The 25,000-nt window shown below is 49.0% G+C and overlaps 1 protein-coding gene across 2 annotated transcripts in view; it reads left to right on the forward strand.

Annotated features, from left to right (window-relative positions):
• The first annotated feature begins 18,432 nt into the window (after nt 1-18,432).
• The window catches only part of LOC144507670 (adhesion G protein-coupled receptor E3-like), a 67,940-nt gene continuing 61,372 nt past the window's right edge, over nt 18,433-25,000 (forward strand). The window contains exon 1 of one of the 2 annotated variants that reach the window (XM_078234829.1): nt 18,433-18,667. In XM_078234829.1, coding sequence (XP_078090955.1) covers nt 18,613-18,667 — 55 coding nt within the window. In that variant the 5' untranslated portion in view covers nt 18,433-18,612. Of the gene's footprint in view, nt 18,668-20,751; nt 20,782-25,000 lie in introns of those variants that run through there. The other variant, XM_078234830.1, reaches the window with a different exon arrangement.

A 25,000-nucleotide genomic window follows, 5' to 3' on the forward strand; every position in this document is an offset into this window, starting at 1 on the left:
TTCTGGGGACCTGGGTTCGGATCCCACCGTGGCAGGCGGTGGAGTTTGAATTTAATTTTTTTTTTTAAATCTTGAATTAAGAATCTACTGATGACCATGAAACCATGGTCGGAAAAACCCATCTGGGTCACTAATGTCCCTTCAGGGAAGGAAATCTGCCATCCTTACCCGGTCTGGCCTACATGTGACTCCAGAGCCACAGCAATGTGGTTGACTCTCAACTGCCCTCTGAAATGGCCTCAGTTCAAGGGCAACTGGGGATGGGTAATAAATGCTGGCCCAGCCAGCGACGCCCATGTCCCACCAATGAATGAAAAAAGGTGAAAAAGGTTTTTCACACATCGCATTGGCTTCTTTTGCAAATCATTTTCAATCTCTCGTACTCCATCCTTTTACGAAAGGGAACAGTTTCTCCCTATCCACTCTATCCATGCAGCCCCCACTCCCCCCCACCCCACCCCCCACTCCCCGCCACCCACCCCCCCCAACCCCCGCCCCCCCCCCCCCCCCCCCCCGATGATTTTTGAACATCAAATCTCTGCACTAAATTTATTCCTCAATTAACACCTCAAACACATTTCGGTGTGGGAGCTTCCTGCCTGTAAGTCGATTGCAGCGTTTCCTGCATGAAAGCAGTGGCCAGACTTTAAAAGTACTTCATTGGATGGCACAGTAGTGCAGTGGTTGGCGCTGCTGCCTCACAGCGCCAGGGACCCGGGTTTGATTCCGGCCTCGGGTCACTTGTCTATGCGGAGTCGACACGTTCTCTCCGTCTCTGCGTGGGTTTCCTCCGGGTGCTCCGGTTTCCTCCCACAGCCTAAGCCTGTGCAGGTCAGGTGCACTGGCCTGCTCCGCCATTCATTCTGATCATGGCCGATCATCAAATTCAATATCCTGATCCTGTCTTCCCCCCATATCCCTTGATCCTGTAACGGCACGGTGGCACAGTGGTTAGCACTGCTGCCTCAGAGACCAGGGTTCAATTCCCGGCTCGGGTTACTGTCTGTGCGGAGTTTGCACGTTCTCCCCGTGTCTGCGTGGGTTTCCTCCGGGTATTCTGGTTTCCTCCCACAGTCCGAAAGACGTGCTGGTTAGGGTGCATTGGCCGTGCTAAATTCTCCCTCAGTGTACCCGAACAGGCGCCGGAGTATGGCAACCAGGGGATTTTCACAGTGACTTCATTGCAGTGTTAATGTAAGCCTACTTGTGACACTAATAAATAAACTTTAAAGTTAATTTAAGTCCTTTGTGATATGTATGAATGATTTGGAAGAAGGTGTAACTGGTGTAATCAGCAAGTTTGCGGATGACACGAAGATGGCTGGACTTGCGGATAGCGAAGAGCATTGTCGGGCAATACAGCAGGATATAGATAGGCTGGAAAATTGGGCGGAGAGATGGCAGATGGAGTTTAATCCGGATAAATGCGAAGTGATGCATTTTGGAAGAAATAATGTAGGGAGGAGTTATACAATAAATGGCAGAGTCATCAGGAGTATAGAAACACAGAGGGACCTAGGTGTGCAAGTCCACAAATCCTTGAAGGTGGCAACACAGGTGGAGAAGGTGGTGAAGAAGGCATATGGTATGCTTGCCTTTATAGGACGGGGTATAGAGTATAAAAGCTGGAGTCTGATGATGCAGCTGTATAGAACGCTGGTTAGGCCACATTTGGAGTACTGCGTCCAGTTCTGGTCGCCGCACTACCAGAAGGACGTGGAGGCATTGGAGAGAGTGCAGAGAAGGTTTACCAGGATGTTGCCTGGTATGGAGGGTCTTAGCTATGAGGAGAGATTGGGTAGACTGGGGTTGTTCTCCTTGGAAAGACGGAGAATGAGGGGAGATCTAATAGAGGTATACAAGATTATGAAGGGTATAGATAGGGTGAACAGTGGGAAGCTTTTTCCCAGGTCGGAGGTGACGATCACGAGGGGTCACGGGCTCAAGCTGAGAGGGGCGAAGTATAACTCAGACATCAGAGGGGCGTTTTTTACACGGAGGGTGGTGGGGGCCTGGAATGCGCTGCCAAGTAGGGTGGTGGAGGCAGGCACGCTGACATCGTTTAAGACTTACCTGGATAGTCACATGAGCAGCCTGGGAATGGAGGGATACAAACGATTGGTCTAGTTGGACCAAGGAGCGGCACAGGCTTGGAGGGCCAAAGGACCTGTTTCCTGTGCTGTACTGTTCTTTGTTCTTTGTTGTTCTTTGTCTTGAGTGGAGATATTTCTCAATTCTCAATTCAGATCAATTTATGGCACAAAGAGCAGGAAGAGACCTGGATCCTTAACACTCATCGTGGATCAGCACAACAGCAAACTGGGAGAACGATATATGTTTGTGATTATATTAGCTTTATTTCAAAAAACAGTTTCAATGATTGTTTAACAGTTTTAATGTTTTTTTTTCACAGTTTAAAGATTTTTTAAACAGTTTTATGGGTTTTTTCACAGTTTAAAGATTTTTTTAAGTTTTAATGTTTTTTTTCATAGTTTAAAGATTTTTTTAACAGTTTTAATTTTTTTTAAACTTTCTCTCCCTGGTTTCGTGCTCGGCCAGATCAGCTTCTCCAAATTTGGTTGTCAAAATCTAGAACAGAAAAGGTTCCTGTTTTAGTGGAACGCAGAGGCTCATGGTTTCCCTGGAATATAAAGCTGTGTAGCGGGATCTTTCTCCATACTCCACTTACAGGCCGGTATTTGGGGGGTCTGCCGATAGCTGCGAGTGTCTCTCTCTTACAGGCCTTGAAATTTCAAAGGTCAGGGAATGCTGCACTGGGGCAACTCCGCAGGAGAGAGCGCTGAACCAGGCTCACCGTTTATACCTGACCGGTAACCTGATACTTATATCACACAGCCATCCCAAAACCGCCACCAAGGCCTGAGTGATTCTCTCCCTTGTCGGTGGGACAACGGCCAGCCTGCACCCACTCCACTCGAGTAGGTCTCCAAGAGAGAGAACAGAGAGACTCTGATCCTTTTTATCTCCTGACCAGCAGTCTCCCTGGAGTGAGCGGGTTCGAATCGCTCAGATCACCCTCGGTTCTAGACTCTGGATTTATGGTAAGGGATACTGAAACTGTGACCTCGCCAGAGTGCGTCGATGAGAGAACAAGAGGCAAGACGGACTCCAAACGAGTTTCAAAACTTACAGTGATTTATTTAACAATAAAATCAACCTCTCCAATACCCCACCACACATGAATAAAACTTATACTTTATACTCTCACTATGGGAGAAATGCTAATGGGTACAACGTAAAATCTTACTTTACACAGTTCAAAACAAGATTACTGAACTTTAAAATTACAATACACCACCCCTCCCCTTGCCTCAACCTCTATCCTATCCTCGGGAGCTTCACAAGGTTGGCTGGGATACTCACAATTCTAAAAGGGGTTCCTCTGTGGTGGGCTCGAATGTCTCAGTGCAGGGTCGAAACTGGGCTGCTGTTGGTCTTCACCTCTGCACATCAGACTCTGGAAGAGAGCTTGGTCCTGCTTGTCTGCTTCTCCCTTGCTTGTCTGCCTTAACTTCAGCCCAATTTAACAAACCAACTTCCCTGCCCCCGTAGGTGATTTTCAAGGACAATGGGCTTCCGATCACCGACAGTCTCAGTTTTAATTGATTCAAGTCCAAACACAAACTGCCTTGATCCCCGTGGGTCGTTATTTTAATGTCTTCTTAATGCTCCTCCGGAGCTTCCTGAACGGTATCCCATCAGTGGGATGGGTCTTCTTGTCTTCTGCGGATGGGCCGATTTCTGTGGCTATTGGCTCCCTGTTGGTCTGTTTACTGTCCTTTGTTGGCCTCCATCTCCCTTTGTCCTTCTGATGATTAGATCACTGGTGTGTCTGCCTTCCTGGCCACTTGCATATCCAGGGGGCTCACACCTTTTTCTTAGCACAGTCCACAGGCAGGTTATGTTTGTCCTGCCGAGCCTTCTGGGAGGTTTTTAATCAGCCAGCAGCCAAAGTTGGCCACTTTTAAACTGTCAGGTTTCACCTGAGTCCTTTCAAAATATGGAGGATTGCCCTGAAACTTACAGCTGTTTGATAGCTTCCGTCGTTACACAGGGTTCGGCTCAACTGTGGGTCCTGGAGTCATTGAGGTGGCCCCTCAGGGTAGTGTCCTAGGCCCAACCGTCTTCAGCTGCTTCATCAATGACTTTCCCTCCGTCATAAGGTCAGAAGTGGGGATGTTGGCTGATGACTGCACAATGTTCAGCACCATTCGCGACTCCTCAGATACTGAGGGAGTCCGTGTCCAAACACAGCAAGACCTGGACAATATCCAGACTTGGGCTAGCAAGTAGCAAGTAACAATCACGCCACACAAGTGCCAGGCAATGGCTATCTCCATCTGACGAAGGAGCATTGCTCCGAAAGCTTATGGTATTTGCTACCAAATAAACCTGTTGGACTTTAACCTGGTGTTGTGAGACATAGAACATAGAACATAGAACATAGAACATTACAGCGCAGAACAGGCCCTTCGGCCCACGATGTTGCACCGACCAGTTAAAAAAAAAAACTGTGACCCTCCAACCTAAACCAATTTCTTTTCGTCCATGAACCTATCTACGGATCTCTTAAACGCCCCCAAACTAGGCGCATTTACTACTGATGCTGGCAGGGCATTCCAATCCCTCACCACCCTCTGGGTAAAGAACCTACCCCTGACATCGGTTCTATAACTACCCCCCCTCAATTTAAAGCCATGCCCCCTCGTGCTGGATTTCTCCATCAGAGGAAAAAGGCTATCACTATCCACCCTATCTAAACCTCTAATCATCTTATATGTTTCAATAAGATCCCCTCTTAGCCGCCGCCTTTCCAGCGAAAACAATCCCAAATCCCTCAGCCTCTCCTCATAGGATCTCCCCTCCATACCAGGCAACATCCTGGTAAACCTCCTCTGCACCCTCTCCAAAGCCTCCACATCCTTCCTGTAATGTGGGGACCAGAACTGCACACAGTACTCCAAGTGCGGCCGCACCAGAGTTGTGTACAGTTGCAACATAACGCTACGACTCCTAAATTCAATCCCCCTACCAATAAACGCCAAGACACCATATGCCTTCTTAACAACCTTATCTACTTGATTCCCAACTTTCAGGGATCTATGCACACATACACCTAGATCCCTCTGCTCCTCCACACTATTCAAAGTCCTCCCGTTAGCCCTATACTCAACACATCTGTTATTCCTACCAAAGTGAATTACCTCACACTTCTCCGCATTAAACTCCATCCGCCACCTCTCGGCCCAACTTTGCAACCTGTCTAAGTCTTCCTGCAAACTACGACACCCTTCCTCACTGTCTACCACACCACCGACTTTGGTGTCATCAGCAAATTTGCTAATCCACCCAACTATACCCTCATCCAGATCATTAATAAATATTACAAACAGCAGTGGCCCCAAAACAGATCCCTGAGGTACACCACTTGTAACCGCACTCCATGATGAATATTTACTATCAACCACCACCCTCTGTTTCCTATCCGCTAGCCAATTCCTGATCCAATTTCCTAGATCACCCCCAATCCCATACATCTGCATTTTCTGCAGAAGCCTACCATGGTGAACCTTATCAAACGCCTTACTAAAATCCATATATACCACGTCCACTGCCTTGCCCCCATCCACCTCCTTGGTCACTTTCTCAAAAAACTCAATAAGGTTAGTAAGGCACGACCTACCTGCCACAAAACCATGCTGACTATCACCTATCAATTCATTACTCTCCAAATAACTATAAATCCTATCCCTTATAATTTTTTCCAACATCTTGCCGACAACAGAAGTGAGACTCACCGGTCTATAATTCCCGGGGAAGTCTCTGTTCCCCTTCTTAAACAATGGGACAACATTCGCTAACCTCCAATCTTCTGGTACTATACCAGAGGCCAACGACGACCTGAAGATCAGAGCCAGAGGCTCTGCAATCACTTCTCTTGCCTCCCAGAGAATCCTTGGATAAATCCCATCCGGACCAGGGGATTTATCTATTTTCAGACCCTCCAGAATATCCTGCACATCCTCCTTATCAACTGTAATACTGTCTATTCTACTCCCTTGCAACCCAGTGTCCTCCTCAGCTATATTCATGTCCCCTTGCGTGAACACCGAAGAGAAATATTGGTTCAATGCTTCACCAATCTCCTCCGGTTCCACACATAACTTCCCTCTGCCATCTATAACTGGCCCTAAACTTGCCCTAACCAACCTTCTGTTCTTGACATACCTATAGAACGCCTTAGGATTCTCTTTAACCCTATCCGCCAAAGTCTTCTCATGTCCCCTTTTAGCCCTTCTAAGCTCGCTCTTCAACTCCCTCTTAGCCAATCTAAAGCTTTCTAGTGCACTACCCGAGTGCTCACGTCTCATCCGAACATAAGCCTCCTTTTTCTTTTTAACCAACAAAGAAACTTTTTTGGTGCACCACGGTTCCCTAGCCCTACCAATTCCTCCTTGCCTGACAGGGACATACCTATCACAGACTCGCAGTAGCTGCCCCTTGAAAAAACTCCACATGTCGGACGTTCCCAGTCCCTGTAATCTCCTAGTCCAACCTATGTTTCCTAATTCTCTCCTAATAGCCTCATAATTACCCTTCCCCCAGCTAAAACCACTGGCCCGACGTTCATGCCTATCCCTTTCCATCACTAAGGTGAACGTAACCGAATTGTGGTCACTATCACCAAAATGCACACCAACTTCCAAGTCTAGCACCTGGTCTGGCTCATTTCCCAGCACCAGATCCAATATAGCCTCACCTCTAGTTGGCCTGTCTACATACTGAGTCAAAAAACCTTCCTGCACGCTTTGAACAAAAACTGACCCCTCTAACGAGCTAGAGCTATAACAATTCCAGTCAATATTAGTCAAGTTAAAATCCCCCATAACAATTGCCCTATTACTTTCACTCCTAAGCAGGATTGACTCCGCAATCCTTTCCTCAACCTCTCTAGAACTTTTAGGAGGTCTATAAAAGACTCCCAACAGGGTGACCTCTCCTCTCCTATTTCTAATCTCCGCCCATACTACCTCAACAGATAAGTCCTCATCAAACCTCCTCTCTGACACTGTGATACAATCTCTGACCAATAATGCTACCCCTCCCCCTCTTCTACCTCCTTCCCTACTTCGACTAAAACATTTGAACCCCGGGACCTGCAGCATCCATTCCTGCCCCTGCTCTATCCATGTCTCTGAAATAGCCACGACATCGAAGTCCCAGGTACTGATCCACGCTGCAAGTTCACCCACTTTATTGCGAATACTCCTGGCATTGAAGTATACACATTTCAAACCCTGCTCCACCCCACCTCTGCAATGCCGTGCATTGCAGTCCCCATCCATGCATCCCTCACTTTCAGCCCCACTACTCAGGATCCCTCCCCCCCCCCGAATCAGTTTAAACCTCCCTGCATGGCCTTAGCAAATTTACCCCCCAGGATATTGGTCCCCTTCTGATTAAGGTGTAGACCATCCTTCTCATAGAGGTCACACCTTCCCCAGTACGAGCCCCAATTGCTTAAGTACCTGAACCCCTCCCTCCTGCACCATCCCCTCAGCCATGAATTCAAACCTTCCCTCTCCCTATTCCTCTCTAAACTATCCCGTGGTACAGGCAAGAGTCCAGAGATAACCACTCTGTCAGTCTTGGCCTTTAGTTTCCACCCCAACTCCATAAATCCCTGCCTAATATCCCCTTCCCCTATCCTCCCTATGTCGTGTGTCCCCACATGTACAATAACTTGTGGTTTATCTCCCTCCCCCCTAAGAGTCCTGAATACCCTGTCAGACACATCCCGGACCCCAGCCCCTGGTAGGCAACACACCAACCCTGAGTCCCTACCTTTAGTTCCGACCCTCCTATCTGTCCCCTTAATTGTGGAGTCCCCAATCACAAGGCCCAGTCTTTTACAGCCCCTAACCACCTGAGCTTTCTCACTCGGCTCACCCCCAGAGATCTGTTCTCTATGCTCAGTTGATTCCTCCTCAACTGTAGCCTCCAGCACCGAAAACCTATTATGGAGGGGAACCGCCCCAGGGGATTGTCTTCCCGATTGCTTCTTACCCCTCCTCCTGGCATTGACCCAAGCCTCATTTCTAGGAGTTACTATTTCTCTATAACTCCTATCAACTTCCACCTCCGCCTCCCGAATTATGCGGAGTTCCTCTACCTCCCCCTCCAGCTCCTTTACACGCTCCTCCAGAAGCTGCAATCTAATGCACTTCTTACAACTAAAATCTCCTGAAACACTACTGGATTTCCTCACCACATACATCCCACAGGAGATGCAGCATACTGCCTGAACTGCCATCCCTGAAGCCATTACCAGCAAGAAAAAAAGAAAACAAAAAACTTCCCCACACTTATAATTAGGTTAGAGGAGGATGGAAGGGTGGGATCCTCTACCAGTGTAGAGGATCGGGTATCTCCTCTGCACCAATTTATAGGGCTAGGGGCCCGAGAGAAAAAAAAACTACTACTGAGGGGGAACCACCCAGGTAACTGACTTTTAAAGTTAAAATAAAAACCCTTCCCAGACTCCTTTGCTGCCCACTTCTAGTTTTCACATTAAACTTGAAAAACTGCTGTTAAAGTAAAGGCCAAAAAAATACACACACTAGCTGACTAATTAAATAAATAAACAATTCAATTAATCCAATTAATCTCTTACCAGCACTGCTGCTTTTCAATCTTACTATCTTCTTACTATCTCCATACAGTCATTGAATCAGAGAGATATACAGCATGGAAACAGGCCCTTTGGCCCATCTCGTCCATGCTGACCAGGTTCCCTAAACTGAACTAGTCCCATTTGTCTGCATCTGGCCCATATCCCTCTAAACCTTCCCCATCCATGTACCTGTCCAAATGTCTTTTAAATGTTGTAATTGTACCCGCCTCTACCACCTCCTCTGGCAGCTCATTCCATACCCACGCCACCCTCTGTGTGAACCCGGGCCTCTGGCACTGTGAGGCAGCAGTGCTAACCATTGTGCCACCATGCCGCCCTCATGGTAGGTTCTGGATTACTAGCCCAGAGACAATCCCACTATATCACCCGCCTCCCCAATTCCCCAAGCTGGTCAGGGTATTGTTGACGACTTCTCAATTCCCCGTGGCGCCAAATCCTACAGATAGCAAGAAACGTGGACAACCAGTTCCCTGGACATGCACAGTCTGTGGCCAGACTGGTTCTCGGACATCAGCCGAACGTTAGTCGCTGTCTGTAGATCCTGGGTCTGGCCAGGTGCCTCCGAGCATCGGCTCTGAGGTTCTTGCTCTGCATGAGGAGCAGAACCTGCCACCCCGTCCTCTTCACTATTCAGCTGCTGCCATAGGCAAGCCAGGTGCTTCCACTGATTTCTTGCTCTCTCCTGCCTACGAGCAACAAGAATGATAACTAGATGAGTGGGCTCCATATTTTGTACACTCTTCTGACTGCAGTGTTAAAGAGAAAGGTTTGACAGTTAGCTTCTGTTTCCTAAGGACCACTCTTTGCCCACTCACGGTCAAAACTGCCTCTCAAAGCCCACTGACTCAAATCCCGGCCACCAAAGAACCGTAGAATCCCTGTAGTGTAGAAGGCCGTTCGGCCCATCGAGCCTGCACCGACAAGAATCCCACCCAGGCCCTATCCCCGTAACCCCATGTATTAACCCTGTTAATCCCCCTGACACTAAGGGGCAATTTAGCATGGCTAATCCACCTAACCTGGACATCTTTGGACACTAAGAGGCAATTTATCATGGCCAATCCACCTAACCTACACATCTTTAGACACTAAGGGACAATTTAGCATGGCCAACCCACCTAACCTACACATCTTTAGACACTAAGGGACAATTTAGCATGGCCAATCCACCTAACCTGGACATCTTTGGACACTAAGGGGCAATTTAGCAGGGCCGATCCACCTAGCCTACACATCTTTGGAGTGTGGGAGGAAACCAGAGCACCCGGAGGAAACCCACGCAGACACGGGGAGAACGTGCAAACTCCACAAAAACAGTGACTCAAGCCGGGAATCGAACTCAGGTCTCTGGCGCCGTGAGGCAACAGCGCTAACCATTGTACCACCGTGCCGAATGAAGGGTGATCTTGGTGAAATTTCACAAGGTTCTTGGCAGGTTGTGTAGGGTAGAGGCTGAGAGGATGTATCCCCCCTTACAGGGGAATCTAGAACAGGGAGCACAGTTTAAGAATAAGGTCCAAGGTGTTTCGGCCCTTGCTGTTGATAGGGGTTTTCCAGTCCCGCCGAAGGTGACTCCCTCCCCCCCCCACGTGGAGGGTTCCCTGGCAGAATGCCTGCGAGCAACACAAGTGACCATTGACTTGGGCAGGAATGGAAACTCCCGCCTGCAGCCCAATGGTGAGCTGCCTCAGATGGGCAAAAACCCACTGTATGGGGGGGAAGGGGGGGCTGGAAGGTCCCGGCCAAGGCCTCTTCCACTCTTGGCTAGGATGAGGAGGCGTTTTTTCATTGAGAGGGTCAGTTTCACAGAGAGCGGTAGCGGCTGGGCCTGCGAATACATTCCAGGCTGAATCCCACAGATCTTTGACCAACGAGAGGGTTAAGAGGCAGAGAGGTGGAGCTGAGGCCACAATGAAATTGCCCACCATCGTATCCCGTGGCGGAAAAGGCTCGAAAAGGCCCATCTGCCCTTTGTTTCGATTTCGTTCTCTGTTGTTGAAAGCTTTGCGCAAATCGGTCACAGCCTTTCCAACATTGCAACACAGGCTGTATTTCACACACTGGCTGTGGGGAGCTCTGAGGTAAGTGGAGATTGCGAAAGCCCACCTTTCAAATGTCAGCTTCACACTTGCCTTCAAATAATACCTCTGCTCTTCCTGGAAGGCTGAGCCGCTGTGGGGGGCTACACAGGTTGTTTGAAGCTCGTAAAAATGTTCGTCCTCAGAGAACATTCAAGTGGATTGGTTCCTTCTTGGAGCCTTTCCAACACTTGGACAGAAGAGCCTTTTTTATGTAGAAGTCTTGCCTCCACCCCAAGCTAAGAACACTGTGAACAACCAGAAAAGCAAACCAGGGTGGTATCTAACAGCGGGCAAAGTCCAATAGTGCCCAGTTTGGATTATCATAGGATCTCCACAGAGCAGAAGGAGGCCATTTGGCCCATCGAGTCTACACCAACAACAATTCCACCCAGACCTATCCCCATAAACCCATGTATTTCCATGAAAATTCCCCTAATGGGCAATTTAGCATGGCCAATCCCCCTACTCCACACATTTTAGCATGGCTAATCCATTTAACTACACATCTTTGGACAGTTGGAGGAAACTAGAGCACCCAGAGGAAACCCACGCAGACATGGGGAGAAGGTGCAAACTCCACACAGACAAGTCACATAAGGCTGGATTTGAACCCAGGTCCCTGACGTTGTGAGGCAGCAGTGCCAACCACTGTGCCACCGTGCCACCCAAGCATTATTCCCCTTCTTTGCTTTTCACTCTTTTAAAAAATTCATTCATGGGACATGGGCGTCACTGGCTGGGCCAGCATTTATTGCCCATCCGTAGTTGCCCGAGGGCAGTTGAGAGTCAACCACATTGCTGTGACTCTGGAGTCACATGTAGGCCAGACCGGGTAAGGACGGCAGACTTCCTTCCCTAAAGGACATTAGTGAACCAGATGGGTTTTTCCGACAATGATTTCATGATCATCGGTAGATTCTTAATTCCAGATTTTTTTTTGTATTGAATTCAAATTCCACCATCTGCCGTGGCTGGATTCGAACCCGGGTCCCCCAGAACATTAGCCAAGTTCCTGGATTAATATAAAAGCAAAATACCGCGGATGCTGGAATCTGAGACAAAAACCGAAAATGGTGGAAAATCTCAGGAGGTCTGGCAGCGTCTGTGGGGAGAGAATCGAGCCAATGTTTCGAGTCTGGATGACCCTTTGTCAGAGCTCTGACTCGAAACATTGGCTCGATTCTCTCTCCACAGATGCAGTCAGACCTGCTGAGATTTTCCAGCATTTTCTGTTATTGGATGAATAGTTTAGCGATAATACAACTAGGCCATTGCTTCCCACAGAACATAACAGCCATCAATCAAGACTATTGCGTTCTCTCACTACCCCTTGACTCAGATGAGCTGTGTCATTAATGTGTAGCGTATACTGTATCAATTACTAGGGATTCCTTGGAATTTTTAATGGTGGATTCGGCAGGAACCCGGTTCCAAGAGGGAAAAGCAAAAATTGGAGCGCTCACTTCGTTCATTCATGGGTGTCGCTGGCAGGGTCAACTCTTCTTTCCCATCCTAATTGCCCCATGAACTGGCAGGGCCTACTCGGACCATTTTCAGAGGGGGCAGTTGAGAGTCAACCACATTTGTGGTCTGGGGTCACCATGTAGGCCAGACCGGGTAAGGACAGCAGGTTTCCCTTTGCACAAGGGGCATTAGCGAACCATAGAAACTCTACAGTGCAGAAACAGGCCATTCGGCCCATCGAGTCTGCACCGACCACAATCCCATCCAGGCCCTACCCCCATATCCCTACACATTTACCCGCTAATCCCTCTAACCTACACATCCCAGGACACTAAGGGGCAATTTTAGCATGGCCAATCAACCTAACCCGCACATCTTTGGACTGTGGGAGGAAACCGGAGCACCCGGAGGAAACCCATGCAGACACGAGGAGAATGTGCAAACTCCACACAGACAGTGACCCAAGCCGGGAATCGAACCCAGGTCCCTGGAGCTGTGAAGCATTAGTGCTAACCACTGTGCTACCGTGACGCCCAGGTTTGTTCTTACGACAATCGATGATAGTTGTCATGGCTGCCATTACCAGGATTAGTACTCCATTTCATAAAATCCCAACAGTGCAGAAGGAAGCCATTTGGTCTATCGAGTCTGCACTGACTCTCAGAAAGAGTACCTTACCCAGACCTCATTCCTGTAATCCCATGTATTTACCCCACTAATTCCCCTAACCAACACTCTTTGGTCACCAAAGAGCACTTTAGCATGGCCAATCCAACTAACCGCCATATCTTTGAACACTAAGGGGCAATTTAGCATGGCCAATCCACCTAACCTGCACATCTTTGGACACTAAGGGGCAATTTAGCATGGCCAATCCCCCTAACCTGCACATCTTTGAACACTAAGGGGCAATTTAGCATGGCCAATCCATCTAACCTACACATCTTTGAACACTAAGGGGCAATTTAGCATGGCCAATCCCCCTAACCTGCACATCTTTGGACACTAAGGGGCAATTTAGCATGGCCAATCCACCTAACCTGCACATCTTTGAACACTAAGGGGCAATTTAGCATGGCCAATCCATCTAACCTACACATCTTTGAACACTAAGGGGCAATTTAGCATGGCCAATCCCCCTAACCTGCACATCTTTGGACACTAAGGGGCAGTTTAGCATGGCCAATCCATCTAACCTACACATCTTTGAACACTAAGGGGCAATTTAGCATGGCCAATCCCCCTAACCTGCACATCTTTGGACTGTGGGAGGAATCCGGAGCACCCGGAGGAAACCCACGCAGACATGGGGAGAACGTGCAGACTCCGCACTGTCACCCGAGGCAGCAGCGCTAACCACTGTGCCACTGTGTCACCCTCATTTCATTTAATTTCCGCCAGCTGCGATTGGTGGGATTTGAACCCATGTGCCCCCCGTTCATTAACCCGGGTCTCTGGATTATGAAAAGAGAAATAAAATACTGTGGATGCTGGAAATCCGAAATAATAGCGGAAAGTGCGAGAAAAAATATCATCAGGCAATGTCTGTACAGAGAGAGATAGGAACAGAGTGAACCTTTTAGCCCAATATCCCACAGGACCTCTTGCTCTGACTGGAACCCAAAGCAGTAACCCTGGGTGGGATTTTCCAGCCGCTCCGCCATGCATTTTCCTGCAGTGAAGGTGGCGTGCCATTGGCCGGTGGCGGGACCTCTTCCAGTTCTGTCGGATGTCTATGCCGTTTTCTGTTGTTTACCTGTCACACTACCTGGAGCCCGCCATTGGGGGCAGGGGGAAGGGCACGGTTGCCATCAGCGGGACTGGAAGATCAGTGGGACTGGAAGATCAGGGGAACAGGAAGATCAGCGGGACTGCGGGATCAGCGGAATTGGAAGATCAGTGGGACTGGGAGATCAGCGGGACTGGAAGATCAGGGGAATTGGAAGATCAGCGGGACTGAGAGATCAGAGGGACTGGAAGGTCAGCGGGACTGGAAGATCGGCGGGACTGGAAGATCAACCGGACTGGAAGATCAGCGGAACGGGCAGATCAGCGGGACTGGGAGATCAGCGGGACTAGAAGATCAGGGGAATTGGAATATCTGCGGGACTGGGAGATCAGTGGGACTGGAAGATCAGCGGGACTGGAAGATCAGCGGGACTGGGAGATCAGCAGGACTGGAAGATCAGCAGAACTGGAAGATCAGCGTGACTGGGGGGCCAGCGGGATTGGAAGATCCACGGGACTGGAAGCTCAGTGGGACTGCAAGATCAGCAGGAATGGGAGATCAGTGGGACTGGAAGATCAGCAAGACTGCGAGATCAGCGGGACTGGAAGATCAGCGGGACTGGAAGATCAGTGGGACTGGAAGATCCGCAGGAACGGGCTCGAAATTTCAGCCCTCTGTCTCTTCCTTCTCTCCCTGATGCCAGACCTGCTGAGATTCTCAAGCACCTTATTCTTGTTACCTTTCGATTACAAGTCGCTAAGCCACCATCTCCCCTGAGCCATTTCGAACTGGCTGTACATGTGTTGCACACTAGCTATGCTTCAGAATCGCAGCTAATATATAATCCTGGGCCTTCTATTAATATCCAGGCTTGCTGGCCTATTTATACTTGGAGTCGCTTCCAGGGCTGGAGACCTATGTTTGGGCTTGTTGTGTTTCCAGTTTATAGGGGCATAGTCCTCGGAAAGCTGCAACAGAAGCATAACTACTACCTCTCACACTTGTGGACAATAAAGATTCCCAGTGTCGGGCAGTCGGAGGGAGGAAGTGAACACAAGTTGCTGAAACGAGGATGTTTTGAGAATGGTGTTCCACCCAGGTGGGCTACACAAAGGTAGGGACCATCCGGCAAGAAGAAAAACATTTATATAACTACTTTGGGCCGTCTCGAAGTAATGAAATACTCACACCACCAGAAGGACGTGGAGGCTTTGGAGGGATTACAGTAAAGGTTGACCAGGATGTTGCCTGGTATGGAGGGTATTCGCTACGAGGAGTGATTGAATAAACTGGGATTGTTCTCCCTGGAAAGACGGCGGCTGAAGGACGACCCGATAGAAGTTTATAAAATTATAAGGGGCGGAGACAAGGTCAACAGTTTTTCCCAGGGTCTGAAATGACAATTACAGGGGGCACAAGTTCAAGATAAGGGGGGAAAGGTTCAGTGGAGATGTGCGGGGGGAGGTTTTTTTACACAGAGGGTGGTGGGGGCCTGGAATGCGCTGCCAAGTGAGGTGGTTGAGGCAGTTACGTTAGCGACATTTAAGGCTTATCTGGATAGGCATCTGAACAGACGGGGAATAGAGGGATACAGGCAGTTGGTCTATGTGAGATAACGTGATCGGCGCAGGGTTGATGGGCCGAAGGGCCTGTTCCTGTGCTGTACTGTTCTTTGTTCTTTGTTTGTTCTTGAGTGCTGTCGCCATTTTAATGTAGAAATGTAATTTTCAGCACAGTTACAGGATCGCACATCGTAATGCGATAATGACCAAGATCATCTGTTTTTGCGATATGGGTTGAAGGATTAATATCAACTCAGACACCGGTGACAGCTCACCTGTTCTTTCTCAAAGTACTGCCTTGGGATCCTCCTCAGGGGCCAGACCTGGCCTTGCTATAACCTCCCTTCAAAAGACAACACCTCTGACCGTGCTGCATTCCCTCAGTACTCCATTGGAGTGTCAGTCTGATGTCCCTTAGGGAAGGAAATCTGCCGTCCTTACCGGGTCTGGCCCACATGTGTCTCCAGAGCCACAGCAATGTGGTTGGCACTGAAATGGCCAAGGAAACCACTCAGTCCAAGGGCAATTAGGAATGGACAACAAATTCTGGCCCAGCCAGTGATGCCTGCATCTCATAGAATCATAGAATCCCGACAGTGCCGAAGGAGGCCATTCAGCCCATCGCGTCTGCACTGACTTTCCAACAGGGCATCTTACCAAGCCCTCTCCCTTGCTCAAGGAAATCTGTGACTGACTTTGTAAACAATTATCAACAATAACCCACTACCATCGGACAGGCCCATAACCCCTCGCATTTACCCCGCTAATCGCTCAGTGACGGGCAACCTAGGCTGGTGAGGGCCTTCCTTTCTCTCAAGATTCAAACCAGCCTTGTTCACTAACCAAAGCCCCATGAATAAGATTAAATACATTTAGTACACGTCGAATATTTCCTTAGGACCATAAGACATAGGAGCAGAATTAGGCCACTCGGCCCATTGAGTCTGCTCCGCCATTCAATCATGGCTGATATGATTCTCATCCCCATTCTCCTGCCTTCTCCCAGTAACTCCTGATCCCCTCACCAATCAAGAGCCTATCTCTGTCTGAAAGACACTCAATGACCCGGCCTCCACAGCCTTCTGCGGCAATGAATTCCACAGATTCACCACTCTCTGGCTGAAGAAATTCCTCCTTATCTCCGTTTTAAAGGATCGTCCCTTCACTCTGAGGTTGTGCCCTCGGGTTCTAGTTTCTCCCACTAGTGGAAACATCCTCTCCACGTCCACTCTATCCAGACCTCTCAGTATTCTGTAAGTTTCAATAAGATCCCCCCCTCATCCTTCTAAACTCCAACGAGTACAGACAAGTATTAAGAGTTATAGGAAGTGTTTCATAATTTATATATTAATAGAACTGTCATCAACAACAAATGGTAAAAACTAAAGAAATATTGATGCTTTGGACACAGAGGGAGCGCTCGGCTCTCACAGTCAGTGTTGTGAGCAATCAGCACACACCTCACTTTACGTGCAAATCACTTCAGTCGCACTGGTAGGAATGGTCGGAACTCAGCGGAATGTGGCAACCCCGAGCAAGGGGAACAAAATTCTGGTGGTGGCCGCACTCATAGAATCATAGAAACCCTACAGTGCAGAAGGAGGCCATTCGGCCCATCGAGTCTGCACCGACCACAATCCCATCCAGGCCCCACCCCCACATATTTTACCCGCTAATCCCTCTAACCTACGCATCTCAGGACTCTAAGGGGCAATTTTTAACCTGGCCAATCAACCTAACCCGCACATCTTTGGACTGTGGGAGGAAACCGGAGCACCCGGAGGAAACCCACGCAGACACGAGGAGAATGTGCAAACTCCACACAAACAGTGACCCGAGCCGGGAATCGAACCCGGGACCCTGGAGCTGTGAAGCAGCAGTGCTAACCACTGTGCTACCATGCCGCCAGAGGTGCCCTCCCCGCCCCCAAACCTCCTGGTTGCCCACTGGATGTGTGTGACTCTTATGCCACCTGTTGTCCACCACTGCTCCAGCCTCTTGTGTCCAGGTCCTGGCAGATAGATACACCGGAATGTTATCATCCCGCCCCGCCACGGGAATCGGAGCGGGCGAGGGGTGGACCATGGAAAGGTCTGTTGACCCCGGGGGGGGGGGATTTCTGGTTTCGGGGTGAGAGAGGGCGGAAAATCCCACCCATAGTTACTTTTTGTACAGTAAAAGTAAAGCCGCCATAGCCTCAGATGACCATAAGCTGGATATGTTACTGTGAGTTAATTAATCCCCGAGTCGCCACACTCCGGCGCCTGTTCAGGTAACACTGAGGGAGAATTTAGCACGGCCAATGCACCCTAACCAGCACGTCTTTCAGACTGTGGGAGGAAACCGGAGCACCCGGAGGAAACCCACGCAGACACGGGGAGAATGTGCAGACTCCACACAGACAGTGACCCAAGCCGGGAATTGAACCCGGGTCCCTGGCGCTGTGAGGCAGCAGTGCTAACCCGGGTCCCTGGCGCTGTGAGGCAGCAGTGCTAACCCGGGTCCCTGGCGCTGTGAGGCAGCAGTGCGAACCCACTGTGCCACCACCAGACGAGATCCTAATAATTCGCTACACCTTACAGTATGAACAAGACAGCTGTTCTTTTGACAACCTCTTTAAATCCTATACGTGTTCACCAGCCAGCGAGGGGGGACAGCGGAGGAACTGAGTGGGCGAGCTTATCTTCATTTGCTTTGGCACCTTAGTTAAACTTGTTGAGGGAACTCCGAGGCAGCACTGAAGAAATGATAGCTACAACCAAAATAAACAGTGACTCATTACCAATCATTCATAATTGTCGGAGCTGAGAAATGGCAGCGAGGCTCCTCCCACCCCCCCACCCCCCAGAGCCTCGTCACTGCTGTGGCAGAGAGAGCTCCAGTTGTACCCAGGCAGTGAATCTTAATGCATGCTCAGTCCTGTCAGAGACGCAGTGTCGGGGGAGTTTAGTGAGGTCAGTACAGAGGACTGCAGCCCCTCAGCCGTGTGTGTGACTACAGCGTTGGGGAGGCCGGGGGAAGACACTTTAACCACTCCACAGCATAGTGCTGGTGCTCCATATGCAGACTGGACACTACCTTTCATTTATGGAATCCAGTAGATTCCCTACGCTGGGTAAGTCGCCAAGTCCACTTCATATCAGACCCAAAGTCCAATTGTGAGTCATTGCTCAGTCTCTCTCTCTCTCTCTCATCCTTTCTCCTTCTCTCTCTCCCTCATCCTTTCTCCTCTCTCTCTCTCTCTTATCCTTTCTCCTTCTCTCTCTTTCTTGTCCTGATGAATTATTGTTCTGCAGGTTTCCAAGTCTAATAATTCTAGGTCTATTCCAGTCGATACATCTGTCAGCCTGGAAGGAAAGTGTTCAGTCTTTTGATTTGATTTGATTTATTATTGTAATGTATTTTATCACGTGTATTAGCAAACAGTGAAAAGTATTGTTTCTTGCGCTCTATACAGACAAAGCATACTGTTCATAGAGAAGGAAACGAGAGAGTGCAGAATGTAGTGTTACAGTCATAGCTCAGGTGTACAGAAAGATCAACTTAATGCGAGGTAGGTTCATTCAAACGTCTGACGGCAGCAGGGAAGAAGCTCTTCTTGAGTCGGTTGGTTGGTGACCTCAGACTTTTGTATCTTTTTCCCGACGGAAGAAGGTGGAAGAGAGAAATGGAAGAGTATAACACTGGGACAATATGTGTTCTGCCATTGTCAGAGCTCTTTGTGGAGAGACTTTTCCCTTCATTGTGGGTCAGGTTGCCAATGCAGTTGGGGACTTCCTCACCCAGTGGCACGGCAGCCAACATTTATCTGGGGGTTTCTGCCAGTATGTTGAAACCACTCATGCAAATACCAACACTGCAAATTTTTCTTGGGGTTTTTTTCTGAAAGCTTGCCAATTATTTCAGTGTGGGTGAGTGGGTGTGAAAAAAAAGGGCTTGTCTTTCGATAGTACCTTTGACAACTATAGGACATTCCAAAGTGTTTTGAGGGTGCCTCAGACAGGGCAGCACCCCCTTGGCATTGCGATGGAGAATCAGCTGAAATTTTACGCTGAGTTCCAGGGGTGAAACTTACACTTACAACATTGTGACTCAGAAAGCAAGTGTTACCAACCGAACCAGAGAAAAACACTCACACACACACACACACACACACACACACACGCTCACACACACACACACACACACACACACGCTCACACACACACACACACACACACACACACACACACACACGCTCACACACACACTCGCACACACACACACACGCACACACACACACACACACTCACACACACACACACACACACTCGCACACACACACACACACACACACTCGCACACACACACACACACACACTCACACGCCCACACACACACTCACACACACACACTCACACACACTCACATGCACACACACACACACTCACACTCACACACTCACACACACACACACACACACACACACACTCACATGCACACGCACACACACACTCACACGCACACACACACACACACACACACACTCACACACTCACACGCACACTCACACGCACACTCACACTCACACACACACTCACACACACACACTCACACACTCACTCGCACACACACACACACTCACACTCACACACACACACACACACACTCGCACACACACACACACACTCACACGCACACACACACACACACTCGCACACACACACACTCACACACACACTCACACACACTCGCACACTCACTCTCACACACACACTCACACACACACACACTCACACACTCACACGCACTCACACACACACACACACTCACACACACACACTCACTCTCACACACACACTCGCACACACACACACTCACACACACACACACGCACACACACTCACATGCACACACACACTCGCACACCCACACTCACACACACGCACACACACATACACACACACACTCGCACGCACACACACACACACTCACACACACACTAGCACGCACACACACACACACTCACTCTCACAAACACACAGACACACACACACCCATGCAGACACAGACACATACATTCACGGACATACACTCACAGACACACACAAACACACGCACGCTGATGCAGGCACATACACAGACACAGACACACACACTCACAGACACACATACAGAATTAAACCAAAGAAAAGGGTAATGGAGTAAGGGAAACAAGAAATAAAGCCATGCGAAGAAGGAGTGAAAAAGGTAAATGAGAACCAAGCGATGTGAGAATTGGAGAGGGGGAGAGGGAGGGAAAGAGTGGGTACAGAGAGAAAGAGGTGAAAGGAAGGAGGGACAGAGCAAAAGAAAATAGAGAGAGAAAGTGAGAAGAGAAAAAGGAAGCAAAGAAAGAACCGAGAGGAGGGAAAGAACAGAGAAAGGGAAGATGGTGAAGGATAAAGTGAAAACAGGTAGAAAAAGACAACATGAAGATGTAAAGAAACTCAGCGACAAGATTAATATCAAAGTACAATCGGGAGCAGGAAGGTGTGGAACATTGCGTTCTTTACTCGAGGCAGATTAGAGAGACTATTCCGGGAAATAATCAGGAAACGCATGAATAGCAGAGGAAGTGCAGCATGCAGGGAGTACGGACCGATAGGGAGCCACGGGGAAAGGCCCAGCTTTCTAGAATGCCATGGGAGCTACAATGTCATATTGAAGTTTCCTGTTATTTGTTGACGGTGCCTGGCATCGAGCGCCCACATGCAACTATCGATCTGACTCAGCCGACAGGCTGAAATCAGCGCATGAATTTCCAACATCCAGTCAACAGTTCAAGTGCCAAGTGACTTGTAGCGGGGTAACCACATTAAAGACTCACGCTGTTTGACTTTATCTTAAATTTGACTGTAAGTCACCGTTGTGTGAAAGTAGACAGACATCAATAAACGTTGGTGCAGTAGTTAGGGTTCACTTGTTAGTAAGTGTCAGATTTTCACCAGAACACCTCTCCCTTTTGGGATTCCACTTCACCAGGTCCATCCCCACCCAGCCTGGAAGCAGTTAACTCTTGCCTTGATTTGATTTATTATTATTGCGGGTTAGGTTGATTGGCCAGGTTAAAAATTGCCCCTTAGAGTCCTGAGATGCGTACATTCGCGGGTAAAATATGTGGGGGTAGGGCCTGGGTGGGATTGTGGTCGGTGCAGACTTGATGGGCCGAATGGCCTCCTTCGGCACTGTAGGGTTTCTATGGTTTCTATGATTAACATACAGTGAAAAGTATTGTTTCTTGCACGCGATACAGACAAAGCATACCGTTCATAGAGAAGGAAAGGAGAGAGTGCAGAATGTAGTGTTACAGTCACAGCTGGAGTGTAGAGAAAGATCAACTTAATGCGAGGTAGGTCCATTCAAAAGTCTGACACCAGCAGGGAAGAAGCTGTTCTCGAGTCGGTTGGTACGTGACCTCAGACTTTGGTATCTTTTTCCCGACAAAAGAAGGTGGAAGAGAGAATGTCCGGGGTGTGTGGGGTCCTTGATTATGCTGGCTGCTTTGCCGAGGCAGCAGGAAGTGTAGACAGAGTCAATGGATGGGAGGCTGGTTTGCGAGATGGATTGGGCTACATTCACAACCTTTTGTAGTTCCTTGCGGTCTTGGGCAGAGCAGGAGCCCCAGACCAAGCTGTGATACAACCAGAAAGAATGCTTTCTATGGTGCATCTGTAAAAGTTGGTGAGAGTCGTAGCAGACATGCCAAATTTTCCTAGTCTTCTGAGAAAGTAGAGGTGTTGGTGGGCTTTCTTAACTATAGTGTCGGCATGGGGGGACCAGGACAGGTTGTTGGTGATCTGGACACCTAAACACTTGAAGCTCTCGACCCTTTCTACTTCGTCCCCATTGATGTAGACAGGGGCATGTTCTCCTTTACACTTCCTGAAGTCGATGACAATCTCCTTCGTTTTGTTGACATTGAGGGAGAGATTATTGTTGCCGCACCGGTTCACCAGATTCTCTATCTCATTCCTGTACTCTGTCTCGTCATTGTTTGAGATCCGGCCCACTACGGTGGTGTCGTCAGCAACCTTGAAAATCGAATTGGAGGGTGAACCTGTGTCTCACCCTCATCTTCCTGACACAAGTGAACATTTTTCACATGAGTCCACGCTTCCATAGAATCCCGACTGAGCAGAAGGAGGCTATTCAGCCCATCGAGATTGCATCGACTCTCTGAAAGAACATCCTACACCCTGCCCTCTCCCCATAACCCCATCCATTTGCCACAGCTAATCCACCTAACCTACACATCTTTGGACACTAAGGGGCAATTTAGCGTGGCCAATCCACCTAACCTGCGCATCTTTGGACACCAAGGGACAATTTAGCATGGCCAATCCACCTAACCTGCGCATCTTTGGACACTAAGGGGCAATTTGGCATGGCCAATCCACCTAACCTGCGCATCTTTGGACACCAAGGGGCAATTTAGCATGGCCAATCCACCTAACCTGCACATCTTTGGACACTAAGGGGCAATTTAGCATGGCCAATCCACCTAACCTGCACATCTTTGGACACCAAGGGACAATTTAGCATGGCCAATCCACCTAACCTGCACATCTTTGGACACTAAGGATCAATTTAGCATGGCCAATCCACCTAACCTGCACATCTTTGGGCACTAAAGGGCAATTTAGCATGGCCAATCCACCTAACCTGCACATCTTTGGACACTAAGGATCAATTTAGCATGGCCAATCCACCTAACCTACGCATCTTTGGACACTAAGTGGCAACTTAGCCGACACATCTTTGGAGTGTTGGAGGAAACAGGAGCACCTGGAGGAAACCCACACAGACACGAGGGAGAACGCGCAAACTCCACACAGACAGTGGAGTTCCCGAGGCCGGAAATGAAGCCGGGTCCCTGGCTCTGGCTCAAAGCACCTTCTAGCAAGACTAATAGTTTATGGCCCATCGTCACTTGCCCTTCAGCGGGTGGGTGAACCTTCCTTTTGAAGTGGTGCGGTGAAGGTTGAGGCTCTGGGAGAGAGGGTTCCAGAACATTGATCCGGTGGCGATGAAGAGACGGTGATACATTTAGAAGATTGGAGAAGCTGGGATTGTTTTTTCTTGGAGAGAAGAGACGGCCGTGAGAGAGACAATCTAAATGTTCTGAACAGAGTGAAAGGATCGAGAAGGAGCAAGCACAGATTTAAAGTAATTGACCAGAGAAGCAAAAGCGACACAAGATAAAAAAACATTTTCACGCAGCGAGTGGTTCAGGTCTGGAACTGACTGCCTGAGAGTGAGGTGGCGGCCGGATCAATCGAGTAACTGTAAAGGAAGAAGGTGCATGGTTATGGGGAGATGGCGGGAGATTGGCACTCAGTAAATTGCTCGCGTGGGGAGGGCCAAATGGCCTCTTTCTGTGCTGCAGTCAGGATAGAATGTGACGCGAAGGGGAATCGAGAGGTGATGGCATTCCCATTCTATCGAAGAAGCCTTGCCACGTTGCTACCACCCATTCTGTGGATGGTACACACTCCACCCAGGTCCTGGAGGAACCGCAAGGTCAAAGGTCATGCAAGAATTGTTGGTTAAACAGAGGTCCTTTCTTCCTGGATAGCCAAGAGTTTCTGGAATGCTGTTGGACATGCACCTTTTCCAGATATATGGAGCGTAATCCATCTCGCTGCTGACTTGCGCGGTGTGGATGGTGGACCAACTTTGGGGAGTTAGGAAATGAGTCACCCATTGCCAAATTCCCAGCCTCTGGTCCACTCCGGTAGCCATGGTGTTGATGTGGTTGGTGCAAGCAAGGTTCTGGTCAATGTTGGCCCCCTCGGGACGTCAATGGAGAGGGACATAGAGAGATAAAAGCAAAATACTGCGGATGCTGGAATCTGAAACAAAAACAGAAAATCTCAGCAGGTCTGGCAGCATCTGTGGAGAGAGAATAGATCCAACGTTTCGAGCCCCGATGACTCTTCGTTGGAGAAGAGTGGGCGGGATTTTACGGCCTTGCTCATCCCGAAACCGTAAAACCCCGCCCAAAGCCAATGGACCTTCCCATTGTCCGCCCCTCGCCCACTCCCATTCCCATGGCAGGCGGGGTGGTATAATTCTGGGCAGTAATTCCATTACGTAGCACAGTGGTTAGCACTGCTGCTTCACAGCGCCAGGGACCCAGGTTCGATTCCCAGCTTGGGTCGCTGTCTGTGTGGAGTCTGCACATTCTCCCCGTGTCTGCGTGGGTTTCCTCCGGGTGCTCCAGTTTCCTCCCACAGTCTGAAAGACGTGCTGGTTAGGGTGCATTGACTTGAACAGGTGCCGAAGTGTGGTGACTAGGGGATTTTCGCAGTAACTTCATTGCAGTGTTAATGTAAGCCTTACTTGTGACAAATAAATAAACTTTACTTTACATTGAACATTATAAAGAGGTGATTAGATATTCTATTGTCGGCAATTGTCTGCGTGG

This window comes from Mustelus asterias, chromosome 19, assembly GCF_964213995.1.
Source record: "Mustelus asterias chromosome 19, sMusAst1.hap1.1, whole genome shotgun sequence".
Taxonomy (NCBI): Eukaryota; Metazoa; Chordata; class Chondrichthyes; order Carcharhiniformes; family Triakidae; genus Mustelus; species Mustelus asterias.